The sequence below is a fragment of the Egretta garzetta genome, unplaced genomic scaffold, assembly GCF_000687185.1.
Source record: "Egretta garzetta isolate BGI_Z169 unplaced genomic scaffold, ASM68718v1 scaffold4, whole genome shotgun sequence".
Classification (NCBI taxonomy): Eukaryota; Metazoa; Chordata; class Aves; order Pelecaniformes; family Ardeidae; genus Egretta; species Egretta garzetta.
The window spans coordinates 1,880,419-1,897,494 of record NW_009259329.1 but is presented as its reverse complement, the minus strand read 5'-3'; the positions used below and the strand labels follow the sequence as shown (position 1 = coordinate 1,897,494).

Sequence of the window (17,076 nt, the reverse complement as noted above, 5' to 3'; positions counted from 1 at the left end):
ACTGGACCCCTGGTGAGAAATGGACACTTTGCTTGCTGGGAGGCTGGAGGGCAATAACGAATTTAACACATTTTTCTTGGTGTAACCATGAAGCGGTTTACTGAATGGAAAAACCAACTTTTTGTAGGTAGAATAAACGTCAGGAATAACCTCTGACAGTCACCGTGAACCACAGTTTGGAAAAGAGAGCTGATGTGCAACATGCGCATCCTTCCAGGAGAGAGCTGCTAAACCAAACTTCCCAGACAGCAAAGAACCCGAGGCTGCAGTTTCCCGAGTTGCTCTGACTTGGGGCAGCTGTGCTCTTGCGGCCGCTGGTGCACCCAGGACCCTGCCTGAAGCCATTTTGGTGTGCCCTGGCACACAGTTGACCCAAGAAAGCAGGGAGGTGAGGCAGCTGAGCACAGGGCCCCTGGGAGGGGTGGGGTGGGCACGGGGTGCAGCTGGATCAGCTCCTGCTGCTGAGGCTCTGCAGCCTGACACTGGCATGGGTGGGAGGGAAAATATTTGTTGTCAAAAGCTCCCAGGTGGAGAGAGACCCAATCTGTGTCTTGGGAAATACAAAGACCTTCAGCTTAGCCCGTGTTTCAGAAGTCTGCACCTCGGACAGAAACTCCCAATTTGTCATTTGTTAGGGTTTGGTACGGTAAGTTGAGGGTGAGCCCAGTTTGGGAGGGTGTAAGCTGTGGGTTGTTGCATCTCTTGAGGGTTTTTGGTATGGCCATATGACACAACAGTGCTGCCATCCTGGCAACTTTGGCTCCTGATCAAAGTAGTTTCAGAGCAGCTGAAGCTTTTTCTCCCGGTATCCTGTGAGGGGAGAGCCTTTTCCAGGCTCTTCAAGGAGCTGCTGCAGCTGATGAGCAGAGTTGTCTTTTTTTTTTTTTTTCGGAACCCACAAAGTTTTCTTAAAGAAGGAATTGATTCTGCCTACTGGGGAAATTTGATATTAATTACGAAGCGCTTCTTTTAAGGCCTAGTTACTCCAATATATTAGATTTGGAGTTAAAATTAAAGTCAGTATAGTTTTTATAAATTTAAAAAAAAAAAAAACATGCCTGTTTTGGCTGATTAACGCTTTACTGCTATCTCGTCTCACCCATTTTGTGCTTGGTGATAACTTCAAATAAACTTCCTTCGGTGTGTGTGAGATGGAATGATGTGGCCCCACTTACGCACTTGGTCTTTAAAGAAATATTTAAGGTAAAGGTAAGTACATCGCATTCAGTTTAATGTAAATGTAGGTTTGTTTATTAGGTATTCTAACAGCTATATTATTCTTTCTGCTGGTAATTCATGCTTTCGGTGTTTGGAACAATATTTAAGTGCTAGTAAATTGCTTTAATTTGAGGTGCAATCTGCTAAACTTAACAGCATGTCAGTGTTTTCCGGGGCATGGCTTTCATGGGGCAGCGGTGCATGCTTAAGTGTGATTGTTAATATCAAAGTATACAATTTTCAGCATGTCCCAACAGTCGGTGGTAGACATTTCTATTGAGGAGTCCTGGAAGTAAAACGTAATTAGTTCTGTTTTACTGAACAAAGTGGTTTTCTAACATAGCAGCTGGGGAGGAGAGGAATCCTACGTCCAAGTCTGTCTGTAGTATTCAGCAACATACTCAACTGGGTGTATTTTGAAACTTTCTGCTGTAGAGATGATCGTGCAGAGGTGGAAGTCTTGTCGAAGAATGACAGCCAGCACTTTTGTGGAGCTGCTTTCTCATATACTGTTTTCACGGAGCTTGCAGAGTATTGTGATTATACTGCGGGTCTAAATGGATTGATTTTTTCCTTTTAAGGAGTGTAGAACTTTGGAAGGTAGAGGAGCACGGGTTTTTCCCAGGGTGGTGATGCACATTCATAACTTCAGCGAACAAACTTCCAGCGCATCTACAGCCAGCTCTGAGCGTCTGTAACTGGAGCTGTCGCTTAAGCAGAGCTCTTTGAGCTGGGTAGCATGGTCCATAACTAACACTGGAGCTGTGTAAATTAATTACATGGGAAGGAACAAGGGATTTTTATGTTTGTATATGTTATCAGCCTGAAAGCTCTAGCAAAATGTATACCTCGATATTATAGTTTATCCTTGGAGGAACTACAGTTGATTCTTGAGTAGCGTTGAGCATAGATGGAAGAGAAGAAGATGCAAGAAGGGATGTTTCAAAGGTATTTGCAAAGGTGGGGTGCCCGCGGCTTGGGTGCTTCTGGGGTGAGTGCACTAGGTGAGGATCTGACTGCGTCATGAAAACACGGTCTCTGTTGTTGTGTTGGAAGAGTTCCAGTCGATCAAAGTATGAGCTTTGGGTTTTGACTCTGTGTAGTCTTTTTTTGCACTGGACTGTTTGACGGCTGCCAAGGGGCTTAAGCCTCAGTGGGTCTTAAGTGGAAATCATGAAGTTTTTTTGCTACTAGGGTAGAAATAACTAGAGTCAGGTCAGGTCGCAGCTTCCTGAGTGTGCTGTGTTTAAATATCAATAAAATGCTGATGGGGTACCGGGTTCTTTTGTCCTGTCACCATCACGCTGGGTGACTGGCTCTGGAGTGGAGCTGGTCTTAAAGAAGCCCTCCAATTTGGGAGCTCGGAGATGAAAGGTGGTTTTCTTACAGCAGTCTGGGGGAAGATTTTTTTTTTTTCCCCAGCCAAAGGTAGAAAACTCATTTTGTTTCTAAGTAGCTGCTAATGATTGTGCTGCTGCATGGAATGGCCGAGCATTCTCGACTGATTGTCGGGGGGGTCACTGCTTTCCCCAACAGGGTGTATTCTCCTGAGGACCTGCACAGGCTTCAGACAGTGGAGGTATTTGGAAATGGGTGACTGGCAGCAGCATTTTATCTAGAATTTGGTGAGCAATAATCCTAGGAGATGGGTAGATTGCTTTTTTTTTTTTATATATATCCATAAAACTTCCCTGTGGTATGTGCTGGCAGAAATTTGGTATCGGTGACTGCTGTTGGAAGGACACAGTGACTGCTCTCCAAACTTGGTATTTAAAACTTGCCCAATTTGTAAGACTATTTTTCTCAGGTTTTGTGGACAAGCATGCCGTGCTTAAATTCTCGTGAGCAGTCATGCAAGCATGTTGCATTTCAGTGGGAAGAATTAATAACTTCCACCATGCAATGTATTCGATAGGCCATTCCCTTACTCTCCGTTATCATTTAAGGGATCGGCTGAGATGCTTCTCTAGCATTTTGAAAAAAGTTGGCCTGCTGCATTTAAAAGTACACCAGTACAACGATGGGTGTTTTTATTTTTCAAGAAAAGAGTGAAATGTCTACATTGTGGTGACATCAGTACACAGAGTGTTACATTCAGATATCAACTGCTCGGTGTTAACAGCTCTGGGTAGATCTTCCGTGTGATGGGTAACATAATATTTAAGAATTTCAGAAAGCTCTTGACCTGCTGAAGCCATTCTCATCAAGTCCTTAAATGCATGTCGAATAATTTTAGATCACCAGTAGTTCTCCGGAGTGCATTAAGATTAAGAGGTGATTGCAGGATGATTCTGTCCAGGTGATGCCTTTAGGGGTCATTCTCTTCATCTCGTTTGGTGTCTGACTTTCCTCTGCCCGTGTTAGGGTAAGAGCGTACAGCGGGTGCAGGTGGAGCGGAGAGCTGCTGTGCTGGGAGCCTCCGGCTCTGCCCGCCCCCGCCTGTGGTGCATTAACTCTCCGTGTCGGATTTTCACATCCCCGAATCCCTGCAATCAAACACAGACTTCTGGCTGCATAAGTGGATCTCTCCTTACCGTAGAAAGCACCAAGATCATGATAAATCAAATGGGGCACGTTTTGAGGCTGAATTTTCTGTCTAGTCTATGTTACTCTGCCTGAATAATCAACAAACTCTGCGTTGCTCTGTTGTGATAGTAGGAGCAGTTGTGATTTTGATTGCACAGCAGCCTCATTTTATGGCTCTTTAGATTTTTAAGCAATAATTTTAAGCTTACAATAAATAGTAGCTACCAAGATTCATCTGGCTAAAGTTTCTGTGCAGGTGGAAGAGGAAGAGAAATGGTTATCATCTGTACAACGGAACTGATTCGTAGTTAGATGTCCTGGGGACCAGCGCAGGTTTTCAGGGCTTGTGTGTTAGTGCTATGGGTGTTATTTATTGTGCTGAAATAATCTGTAGCCATTGCTGCACCTGGAGGGGGACACGCTGCAATATTTGGTGCTCTTTGGTTCTGTACGACACGCTACGTTGTTCCACTAAAAGTTAAAACACATTTGTAGCTGGCCGTGTGAGCGGTAGTATTTGTGCCGGAAGGCAATGGATGCGTAGGGCTGGGTCAAACATAACGGTTCCCGTGGCTATTCTTGTTTTATTGTGCGTTGTGTTGGCGGGACCACGCTCTTTCAGAAGTGTGTGCAGGTGTTGGGATGTAGAGGGGTAAGCACGAGGTGGTTGAAATGGTGACACGAAGGGGGTGCAGAGCTTGAGCGGTGCTGAGCCACCGGCGAAGGCTGGGACAGCCTTGGGTGTTTCCTCTGGGATCACCCTCCCTTGGGACAGCGAGCCTGCCCTATGTGGTGGGGCAGCAGATTTTGAAGTGTTGATTTGTAAATCCTTTCTAACATAATTGGCTTTGTATAATTACTTGTATGTATCCCTTTGAGAGGACAGAACTTGGAATTTCTGTTTTGAGTCTAGATTGGATGAGATAAGGTGGGTGTTTCAATGTGTTTCTCCTCCTTGCTGTTCAGTATCTGTTCCCCAGGTGTGAATCACAGGGGTGCATGGCCAGGAGGGGCTTCGTGAAGCTGCGTGGTCCCTCACCTTTGCTGAAGTAGCATCACCTACATAAAACCACTCCTGCCAGGCTTGTCTAATCTGCTCTTAAACCTCTGCAGTGGCTATGGAAACTATTTGAGAGCTTATTGGAGTGCCTTGGTAGCTCTCTGGTTATTCCTAATACATAATCAGTGTTTGTCTTGTTGCAAATTAAGGCAGTGAGCATGAAAAGAGTTGATCACCATTTTCTTTATTATGACTAGTAACGCATAGGGAGGCTTATTTCAAGCTTTGTGTGTCTCCTCCCTATTTTTTTAAATACTGTGTGAACTGTGTACTTAAACTTCTTATTAACCATGTTTTCAAAACTTCTTACCACTGCTCTCCTCTGAACTCCTCTTTGTATATGTTCTTGAACTGTGGTGCCTTGAGATGAACATGAATTCCAGATGAATTTGATTCCTATACCTTTCCTTATCAGTATGGTGTTGAGTGAAAAACAAGACTTAAAATGCTCTTGCTTGCAGTGTGCTGTGGCAGATACCACTGAGACCGTTCTGGCCTGCGGTGACAGTGACTGCCTGGCTTTGTGCTCCGCAGTACCTGCTCCTCTTATCTGTTCCCTTACCTTGAATTTGTGCCACACGTCTTTCCAATTTAATAATATTTCACGTAACTAACCTTCGCTTCAACTGCTGGGCTTTTTCAATCGGGCTAATAAATTTGTTCCCCAAAAAGGTTTTGCCCAGCTTCATGGTCTGGTGCTTTTCTTCTGGGTTTTTTTTTTTTTTTTTTTTTGGGGGGGGGGGGGCGATCATGTTGCAGCACATCTGTGTTTCATGTACAGCTGAGGGGTAGGCACTACAGGTACAGTCCTTACACTGTTATACAAAATGTTTAGTGAATGGGGAAGCTGACAGACAATTATTCCTCTCTGTAGTCACAAGAATGTCTTCCAGTTTTGGCTAATAAATATGAGTGAAGAAAAGTGTTACGCTGTTGATTGTTTTCTATCTGCCTCAAAGACCTCTTCCTGTGGAGCAGGAAGGCTTCCCTCCATGTGCCACTGCTGCTCTGTGGACTGGTTATGTTCTGCGTGTGCGTCTCCTCTCCGTAATCTGTATTTTACTACCTCTTACCTTCTAAACGACTCCTCCAATGGATACTCCACTTGTTGGGTGGTTTCCCCTGCCTTTGCCAAAGTGTGGGGTGTTTTCTTGCTAGGTCAAGGACCTCTGCCAGGGTTAGAAGTTTCCTTTGGAGTGGACCACGTAGAGAAGAGCTAGAGCGTTGATGGTGCTTGCCAACTGCTGTGGGTTCGTGTCTGGAGGCTGTAACTGCTGGGGCAAACTGTGTTTTCTGCTGGCAAACTCCTCTGCATCTCTTGGCTGTTCGAGTCTCTCTACACCTTGCTTGCGTGCGTGCGTACGTACTGCCAAAAGGTAACAGAGGGCTGAACTCTTGTCTTGCTCAAGTGAAATATTTCAGGTCTGCCGATTTCTTCGCAATGCGGTATTTTGTTGGAATCTGACCTTACTCTTGTTTGATGATCCTAGCTTTGTAAAGTATATATGGGAAGGTGTCTGGATGATGTTACTTTACCATTAAATAAAGCCTGAGTATAAATAAAATACATGCATGTTCTTTTGAATCTTTAAATTAGACCTGGAAATTTTAAATCCAGAGGGAAGGCTGAGTGCTGGCTGTGCTTAGCCACTTCTTTGACTGTTCTTGGTAGTCAAGGAGCATTTCTTCTCCTGTTGTTTTGCAGCATGAGTTTTTGATCAGTTTTCAAAGCACGGACTCCAAATGAATTTCCCTGTTACAGAAGATACTCTCGGTGGATGACTTTCAACCCAAATCATTGATTCCTTCATCTTTAAAGATCTGCTTTACTGAATACTATTAGAAAACTCTCCTCTGCCTTCAAGAAAATATCTTTTGTGTACTGGGGAATATTTGAACTCCCCTTAGCAAACTGACTTTCAAACATTTTCAATAAGTATGAACAAAGTAGTGCATGGTCATCTCTTTGGTTTGTCATTCCTGTGAATAGTATCTCCTGTACCCTATCTTCAGACAACATCATGTCATGTTGGGGGTAGGGGGAGCTGTTAATAGATCAGTTGCAAGGGAACTGAACTAAATACCAGCAGGTTGTAGCCTGAATTCTAACTGTGTGTGTTTGGTCTGTGTCTTTGGAAAAATGACATGATAGTTTACTGTTCATGATCTGTATCATTAGCGTCTGGTATTCAGTGCATCTTCTATCAAGTGATAAACACTACGATACTGTATTTCCATTGCTGCGGTTAAATAAAGCCTGCCATGAATAGCAACTTTTCTCTTCTTACTACTTATTCCATATCTCAGGTTACTGTGCAATGAAGTAGCTTTTATACAAATGCAGTGCTGGGGGCAAGATGCAATACTGATGAGAGACCCCGGTCTGGGGTAGGAATCGGTGCTTAGATGCAGGTAATCACTCCGCTGCTCTGGAGAAAATAAGCTGAGCGGATGGTGGTGCTGGTGGTGCTGTTGCTGTACCTCCTTTGAATCGGCTCTGGCAATTTTGGCCATGCTGACCTTGAGCCTGGGATTTTCTTGAACGTTATCCTGCGCTACCTAAGGATACCCACGGCCCCTGGATATGTGACAGTTCATATAACAAGAAAATTCTGCTGTCCCTAGGGGCAGGGGGAAGACAATAAAAAATGGTACAAAGCCTCCTGTGAACTGGTGTATAGACCACACTGCAGCTCTTGGCGATTCCTGTTGGCAACTAATACAACCTGGCCGTAGAGATCTGGATTTGTATGCTACAGGAAAGTTGGAAAGATCTCTTTAGTCTTCCATGGTGCATCCCCTTCTCCGCTTGCTTTTCTAAAATTGCTTTGATACTATAGGTGGGGAAATGTTACAGAAGTGTTTTCTCTGAAACTAGCAAAACCTATTCTGAGGAACTAAGTGGAAGTATGATGACAGATACATTCTCTCAAAGCCACTGTCTTCTGATACATCTGTATGCTCTGTTTCAAACCGCTCACCCTGGAGTCAGATTATGGAGTATTATAACCTGTGATTTCAGGAGGATAATAGCGTTACACTTGGTTTTTAGAAAAGTTTCCATGATTAGGGACTCTAGACGTACTAGGCCAAGTTTAAATACACTTTAGAAACTTCTAAAGGTACTGATGTGACCCATATGGATGATGATGATACTGTGTCAAAAGATGCCTTTCAGTGCTGATACGTGAACTTCACGCAAGTGATTAAAAAGAGCTTTTCTAGCCAGAATCCAGTAGGATGGGAATCTGTATTAGCAATTTCACTGCATTTTTTTTTTTTTCAATTTGAGCATCTGGCTCTCAGGTTTTCATGTTACAAGGAAATACCCACTCCTCCTACTCCAGGCCTGTGTAGCTGTCTCAGCAACATCATTTTTGCTAACTCAGATCTGGTTTGTCATCTATCGTGGTCTAGTCGTGCATGCAAAGATCTTTAGAAGCATCCCTGTGAAACATTAAAAAAACCCCCAAAATTGCTTATTCAACGCACATTTTATCCTTTTAAACTGCTGTGCAGCACTTACCCTGAACTTAATTACTGAATTGTTCATGATTTATAAAAGCTAAAATAGGATTAAGATAGCAGTTTAAAAAAGGAAATTAAGCTGCTTGATCTTCTGCAGAGAGCTGAGAAACCCATGCTTTTGTCTGAGGCTGTAGTAAAAACATTTAGTGCTTGACTTGGAAAAGGTCTGTGGTTCCAGTAGTGAGCTCCAGAGTATGGCTGAATGACTTAGGGAGACTTGCATGGAATAAATAAGATTTGTTTTCTGTGACTGTCATTAGGGTTGGCTGGAAAGGATTATCACAGATGACTCAAAGCAGATGTTCTCCAGTAAACTTCTGAGTGAATTAGTCTGTGTGCCAGTCAGTCTTCACAACATGGGAATAGCACGGGATAATTTGAAATGCTGTATGAATTATTCTTAGCTGATTTCCACAAGCTCCTAAATGTGAGGTCCTGGGGTTGCTTCATGGAAGTTCTTGTTTTGGGGTGGTAGTAATGGATTGCAGTGTCAGTAGACAAAGGCAAATAGAAACTAAACTGATGTGCAAGTTCCTGAGACGCTGACTTATGCAACTGTGTACGCTCAGCCCGTGGCTGAAGAGAGCAAGGTTGCCAAACTCCCTTGTCCCTCTCTGCTTTGTTACTTATCTGCCGTGTAGCCAACAAGTGTTTGTAACAGCAGCTTGCATTAATAAATTGTCACTTCTGGTGCTGCTCAAAGTAGGATGATGTCCTGGTAGGTTTTGTAAGTTCAGCCTCATGTCGGATATATGACAATATATTAATTTTATTAAGCCAGTAGCAGATAGTTTAAGGTAAAGATACTGATGTGCAATACTGATGTGCTGCTGCTATCAAAATAGGTGTCGTCACGTTGGATAGATGATATTTGAGGCATCTTGGGGAGGTCATCTCATTTTCATCATAGTACTTAATTATACCACAAGAAACTTCATAGTCTTTTGTTATTTTGAAATAGGTGAATATGATTTTTATTATAAGCTTCTCTTTACGCAGTTTGAGTGAAGTATTCCAAGTAAGCTGCACAAAACTGCTGGGGAAGGGTGGAAAAACTACTGGGGAAGGGTGGAAAAACTACGGGGGAAGGGTGGAGAAGTTGTTGAACCTGCCTGAATTTTTTATTATTTTTTTAAGAAAACCCCATGCTTCCCTGCATGTCAAAAAGAAGGGGAAAAAAAAAAAAAGAGCTGCTTGCGGCCGATCTCGAGCGTGAGGCTTCGTGCTCCTTGCAGTGATTGCTTCAGTGCGGCAGCGTGTTTTCAATTGGTTACAAATGTGTGAAGAATCTGAAAAGGGTGGTTTGTGTTTTACCAGAAGCTGAGCATCAGCACAGACTCAGGGGTGCAAGGCTGCTTTCCCTGTCTTAATTGGCACCATGTGTCCCTCACAGGAGGGAATGAAGTAACAGCCGCTCAGTCTTGGTGTAGACCTGGTCTCTGGTAGGTGATTTAGCATTCGGGCGTATTTGGGTGTATTGAAACAAAGGCAAAGCTGTTACTGGAAATTCCCTGACCAATTTCATCTTTCTGTAGGTGTGTATGTACACGAGCGTATCGCTTTCCCCATCTTGACCTTTTGATAGACTAATGATCCTTTTTTTTGCCCTCGGTTAATGAATATTTGGGGATTACCAGTAACTGCAGAAATAATTGTACCAATTATTGGTGTGCTCAATACACAGAGCCTTTTTGCACTCTGGTAATTCAAAGTCGAAATTGTGTTGGGAAGGAGAGTATCAAGTTTTGCAAGTCTAAAAATGTTTGTCTGGAAACTCCCTGAATTGAACATTAGCTGTTCTAGTGCTCTGGTTCTAGAAACCAAAAAAAACAAACCCCAACTGATCTTATGTATTAAACTGTGGGGCTAAATCATCCTTCTGAGGCACTGAGGGGCAGTGCAAGGATCAAAACATGGAAGAAAATCAGTGCACCGAAGTGAAATGGTAAGAAGTAAAATATGTCAAAATACGTGCTATTGCCGCTTCAGAGCTTCAGCGGAGTTTACCAGACCTGACCGGATGGTAGGGCTTTAAATATCTGCAGAGGCATCGTAGTTCGGTGAAGAAAAGACCATGACAAATTAATTCATCTTGGGTCTGAAGTTGGTTTTACAACCTGTAAGAGTTGTAATCATTGAAAACCTATATAGACTTTAAAAATAACTTTGCTAAAAGTAAATCTGAAAATCAGGCAAAGTGTTTAGTTGCTGACAGCTTTATCCACATATCTCCAATACTGAGCGATCCTGCCGTGATGGAAAAAAAACCCGCTGTCTAAGCCCAAGGTTTGCTGAAAGGAGGAGACTTCTGATTCTCCTGTTGTACCTCAGTGGAAGGGTAGAATTGACTTGGAAAAGCTACTTCTTACAACCTTGCAGCCTTTTTAAAATGAAGAATCTTGCAGCAGAGTGTGTGGCTGGGAGGGTGGGGCTACCTGGTTATGCTCCTGGTAAGACTTTAGGATCATGTGGGATCCCTGCAGAGGTTCCTGCTCCGAGATTTTTCTCAGATGCAGTTCACGTCCAGTTGAGTCACAAATGAAATTAAGCAATAAATGAGGCTGTGATTCAAGTTTTCCCTTGCTAAGCTTTTAAATCTGTCTCCAAAGGTGAATTAGACATTCCAGGTTTTGGTGCTCTTAACATCAGGCAGTGGCAATACGGATCTCTGTGTAGTCTGGGGTTTCTCATAGAGATTATTATATCACAGTTGTGCTTAACGGCTACAGATTGCGGCAACTGCTTTTGTGTGGAGCGAACTCATGCGTACAGAAGTGTTGCAGTGAAGCCCATCAGAAAACCTGGTACGCGCTTTGTTAATGTAACGTGAATTTCTGCAGTTACTCCTCACCGTCTCGCACATCAGGAAATAGAATTCTCGAATGATTGCAGCTTTTAGGTGGCTGTTTGGGAGCCGGGGCTGTATCCCACGCTGGTCCGTCTGGTGCTGGGTGATGGTCTGAGGACACCTACTGGGCACAGGCTTTGCTTCCTCTCTGCTTTTAAACTTGGAGGAGTTTATACCTGGGTTTTTGGATTCTTGGTCTACGGGAAGCTTCAATATTTTAAACGAAATTGTAGAATGGTGACTTGTGTAAAGCTACAGCAGTGCCAAAGGAATAAATGCAAGATTCCTGATTCGACTCGATGCTCTCCTTGGTCCGCTTAGCACTTAGGTTTCCCGTTAGGCTGTAGGACAGTTAACTGATCCCTTCGCTGGGGGTCTCGGAACTCGGCTAGGAAGTCATGCTGGTTTTATTGCTAATGTTTCCCTTAGTTTTACATAAGAGTGTTTTTGTTACAGCTCCTGCAGTTTCCAACTAGGTCAGCGAAGTGTCCTTGGCCTATTCTTTGAACAATCTGCTCCCTAAAGCCAGACGGTGTGATAGTAATTTTGTGATTAACGCTTCCAGCAATTATAAAGTGGGAGGTCTTAAATTGCATTTGATATCTAAGACCTGTACGCGAAACATGAAGTGACTTTGTCTTCTTGTTGCAGATCCATAACATGGTGGCAGTGCTGGAAGTGATCTCCAGCCTGGAGAAATACCCCATTACCAAAGAGGCACTTGAGGTATGTCACCCTCTAAACATTGATTATTATTTTTGTGTGTGTGTATAAAAGGACTTTCTCTGCCTGTCTCATTTCCATAAGAGCTTTTCTTGAAACAATAGGTTGATTGCAAAGGATTCACAATTCAGATATTATTTTGTCCCTCTCATGCCGCTTCTGACATCTGAATGCACACACAGCGACTCTTTCCGGGTTCAGATCAGTATTCTGTGCAGCATGGTTCCTTGTTTGCGTAGGGCACTAAATTAATCATTACTTGCTACTGATTAATTCTGGTGCATTCAGCAACATCACTCTCCTTGCTGAAGTACTGGTCACCTTTTTAGATGTTTGGTGACCAAGCACTGAAGAATCTGAAATAGGAATATAGCTACTCTGTGTCTATAAAATTAATCTTAAATTCAGTTAAGCAGGCTTCAGTGCCTGATCTAGTTGGTGAGATGAGGTGTGCTAAAAGCTGAGCTGAAGTATCAGGTGGGACTGGCTGGCTGTTCTTAGAGCCCAGTGAAGTTTTTTATGGCTAAAATAAAAAGCTTTTTTCAATCTTTCTATTGAAATTACTGCTATTACTTGCTTTTAACTATTGCTTAACTATAACTTCAGCTGTATTTCAACATAGGTATCACAGCGTGTTGCGTATTTCTCTCACAGTCTGGTCTATGTTTTCCTTTGAAGTGCTTTTCTTAAGTAGGCTAACTTGTGGAACAATTCTTTGTTTTCAAATGTGCTTTGGGAACAATCAAACACTTCACTTCCTTCCGCTTATGAAACCACTTTGGGACACCCTAGGAATGCTTGTTTAAATTGGCCTTTCAAGATACTGGGAGTGAGGGGAGAGGAGAGATGGAAGAGGAAGGTAGGACATAAGTCGCACCCTGGCTAGTCAGGTTTGTGAAATGGAGATTTTTATTGTCGACGTATTACTGTAACAGGCGAAGACTCTGGAATTTTTTTCTCTTGCCTCTTTCTGCGGATCTCACACTTTCATTGTGATAAACACACACCTGCTCTGCCTTGGGTGCTGCATTTCCCCTCGAATCTGAGCTCGTGCCTTTATTCTCAAAGATGCTTGTCGATTAAAGAATTCCTTTCTGATGTTTTTCACAGCTAATGGCTCTGCTGCTTTAGCTGGGGAATAAAGACAGGGTGACTTGAAACCTGCAGTAGGTTTTGTGTTGCGTGGCAGAGCGCTGGACCAACTGGACTAATCCTTTCCAAAGAGATTAATTCAACACTTAAATCTATAGTGGTTTTTAGCAAGGTATTTCTCAGGGTAAGCATTACAAGGCAGAAATGTACCTGAAGGATTTTGTTTAGAATGATACCTGTTTGTAAACCCACTTTTCTTTCTTTATAGGAAACGAGACTTGGGAGGCTTATCAATGAGGTGAGGAAGAAGACGTCCAATGAGGAACTTGCCAAACGTGCCAAGAAATTGTTGCGGAATTGGCAAAAGTTGATAGAACCTGTAACCCCGAATGAACCAGTGCCAAGAGGGTTGCCGAATCCACCTGGGTCAGCAAATGGTGGTGCTCACAACTGCAAACCAGAAGCGCAACTTCCTGCTGTGGCTGGGTCAAAGCCAATCAGCGAATTGAAAAGAAGGAATGATATACAGAAAATAAATTCTCCAAAAACAGAGAAATTGGGAAACCGGAAAAGGAAAGGGGAACACAGGGATGGGCATCAGGGCCCTCCTCCCCCCAAAGTCTCCAAAGCTAGTCATGAAGTATTACAAAACTCTTCACCCCCTCCGACAAATGGAATTGGAGGTAGTCCTGAAAATTTTCCCAGTCCTGTAGACGTAAATCTACATGCAGGGCCTGAAAGCAGCAGGACAGAACTCAGTGAAAATGATAAACACAGTAAGATCCCAGTAAATGCTGTAAAACCTCACACCAGTTCTCCAGGACTTGTAAAACCTTCAAGCACTTCCTCGTTACTAAAGACTGCAGTGCTTCAGCAGCATGATAAGTCGGAAGAAACCACAGGACCGCACCAACCTAAGAGTCCTCGCTGTTCCTCGTTTAGCCCCAGAAACGTTAGGCATGATACTTTTGCTCGGCAGCATACTACGTACTCACCAAAGGATTCAATGCCTAGTCCATCTCAAAGGTCTCAGTTCTTAGATACTGCACAGGTGCCATCACCGCCACCATCCTTGATGCAACCATCGACACCTCCCATGCCAGCAAAAAGACTGGAGTTCCCTCAGCAATCAGTAACTGAGGTATCTCAGCACTGGCAGGAGCAGCAGGTACCTTCTGAAAGCCAGCACAGGCATACAGCAGGGACACTTCAACAGCACACGTCTCCCAGCTGCAAAACCAGCTCCCACCCCGGGGAATCTCTCACGTCACACACGGGCTTTTCACAGGACACTTCAAAAATGGACAGTGATGATGCTGCTTCAGGTTCCGATAGTAAAAAGAAGAAAAGGTACCGACCCAGAGACTATACAGTCAACTTGGATGGGCACGTGACAGAAGGGGGTGTGAAACCTGTGAGATTAAAAGAGAGAAAACTCACTTTTGATCCCATGACAGGACAGATAAAACCTTTAACACAGAAAGATCCTTTGCAGGTAGAAATCCCTGCACTTACTGAGCAGCACAGGACAGAAACGGAAAAGCAGGAGCAAAAACCCAACCTGCAAAGCCCCTTTGAACAAACGAACTGGGAAGAATTATCCAGAAATGAAATCATTCAGTCATATTTAAACAGACAGAGTAGCTTGCTGTCTTCATCAGGAGTACAGACTCCAGGAGCTCACTACTTCATGTCTGAATATTTAAAGCAGGAGGAAAGCACTAGAAAAGAGGCTAGAAAGACTCATGTTCTAGCTCCTAACAGCAAACCTACAGACTTGCCTGGGGTCACCAGAGAGGTCACAAGTGATGACCTTAACAGAATACGTGAACATAACTGGCCAGGCGTGAACGGTTGTTATGACACACAGGGTAACTGGTATGATTGGACACAGTGCATATCTTTAGATCCACATGGGGATGATGGTAGATTGAACATCCTGCCTTACGTCTGCCTAGACTGAGTACAGTTTTGCTAAAAATGCTTTTACATCTGCAGTTAGCAAGAACGGCAGACACTATGCCACTTAACGATGGAGAAAACCTCCTGTCCTGGACAAACAGGCCCAACGAGCAGAGGGTGTGAGGGAGCCGGTTCTTTCCAGCTCTGTCCTTTAAATTCTCCTTTTGTGAAATGCTGCTACCAGTTTACTAACAATTGCAAAGGAAGGCATACGAAGGTTGATAAATTGAGTTCAAAACTCTATAGCGAGCCAGCTATAAAAAAGTGTTAGTCCCCAAGAAGTGAAGAGGATTTCCAGCACTTTCTGAATGCCGGAATCTTATTACAGGCAGGTACAGAGAAAATTGTGGAAGTTACCTTAACAAAATATGCATCTATTTATTTGACTTGATTTGGGTTTTTATTTGGCAGTGAGAGATTCGAGAGACGATGTGCAAAAACTGTAGTTTTATTTGTATCACATCTCTGAACATGATTGCGTTTTTGTTTTTTTTTTAAAGTCATGTGGTACGGAGATTGGGTTTTAAACGGCAGGTGTTGCACTGCAGGCTGGGAGACCAGCTTCAGCTCAACATTCCATAGGCATCCACATATTTTAGTCTGGTTTCAGTTTAAATCCAGTCTCTGAGAAATGCTGCAAAAACTAGATGTTTAACGATATTTTTGATCCCACCACCACCAGCCAAATATTTTTCCTCCTTTTCCCTTCCTGCAAACTTCTAGGAAAAAAAAAAAAAAAACCAAGAAAAAAAAAAAAGAAAAATCACCTTTTCTAGAATCTAAATGTAATGAGGGTGCTACAAGTTTGTAACTGTACTGTGAGGGGGAAAAAGGAAGCCTGTTTGTATGCTGGAAATATACTTGTTACCATTCCTTTAGATATTGTTTGCCTTATGGATATCCATCATAAACGCAATTTGCAAAAACAAAGAGCCTTAGTGAATGTACAGTAACTAGACTTCTGTGTTCTTGGGATGCAGAAGGGAGCAACTTTGCTATTTGGTCCTTTAAGTGGACACATTGTGATATAAATGTGGAAATAAAAAAAATTTGCACAAAACAGTTTGTGAATTATTTATACTTAACTCATGTTTTTTTAAAGTTTGCTCAATTCAGACCAGCTAAGTGATCATCGACACTGAGAATCCGTCGGAGCGGTGTGGTGAAGCTGAATCCCGTCCGACGCTGTCGAATGCAGCTGGCTGTTAGGCACATACAAGATGTCTTCCAAGCACGTTGGTGGTATTCGGTCGCGCAGGTTGGATTATTTTTTAACTCTGGTTGCATCCAGGGTCTGGAGACTGATAACCCAATTGCTGTTAATGTACCTCAACGGCTAAAAAGGTCACAGTTCATCGGGGTTTTTTTCTCAGTAACTTTGTAATATATTATTCCTAATTGTTAAAATGCTTTCTAAAGCAGCCTGGTTACGTACAGGAAGCTAAGAATTTCTATTAACTGTAATTGCTTTAGCATTCGGGACTGGTTGTTTTCTGCAGTCCCCGGTGCTGGGCTTCTCTCCGGGGGGAAGAGGGGAGGGGACACGATACCAAAAATATTTCTAGGTTTAGTGATGTTAACTCTGTTAACCCGTTTGTGCTGGATCTCACTTCTATAGAGAAGAGCCTTGGCAAGAGTTCTGCCTGCGGGAGCAGAGCCGAGCTCTTACATGATTTTAAAAGGGTGTTCCTCGCCAGGTGTATGTTAAGTTGCTTCATTCCCTGGAATACAACGGATGAGGTTTGGTTTATTTTTAAGTCATTCTTGTTCAAACCTACTGCTTTTGTGATCTGGTATTGAAATGTCCGGGTGTCTCGGAAATCTCAACTGATGTCTGTTTGCTTCCGTTTCTGAAATCTGAGGTCTGAGAGTGAAACCAGAATAAGTGGTTACCAAAAAAATGTTTCCAAGTATATTTTCAGTTTACTTCCATTTTGTCCTTCTGCAGTTGATGAGGTCAAGCAGCGTATGTTAGAGTTGGGGAAAGCGACCATCTTGCTGTTCAGAAAGGTAGATTTGATAGTAGAGCGCTAAAAAGCTGGTAATTCTGGAAAATACTGGGAGGTTGTTTATGTAAAAAAATACTGTGCATCTTCTCTCCCCCTGCCCTCTCTCCCTC

The 17,076-nt window shown here is 43.1% G+C and overlaps 1 protein-coding gene across 2 annotated transcripts; it reads left to right on the top strand.

Moving 5' to 3' along the window:
* The first annotated feature begins 957 nt into the window (after nt 1-957).
* MED26 (mediator complex subunit 26) lies at nt 958-16,029 on the top strand. Of its 2 annotated transcripts, none has more exons than XM_035892331.1 (3): nt 958-1,203; nt 11,832-11,906; nt 13,264-16,029. In XM_035892331.1, the coding sequence occupies exons 2-3, from the start codon at nt 11,841-11,843 to the stop codon at nt 14,956-14,958; spliced, it is 1,761 nt and encodes a 586-aa protein (XP_035748224.1). In that variant the 5' UTR covers nt 958-1,203; nt 11,832-11,840; the 3' UTR covers nt 14,959-16,029. The 2 variants fall into 2 exon arrangements, with proteins under 2 accessions (XP_035748224.1, XP_035748223.1); XM_035892330.1 differs by having other exon boundaries at nt 959-1,209.
* Nucleotides 16,030-17,076: the final 1,047 nt, after the last annotated feature.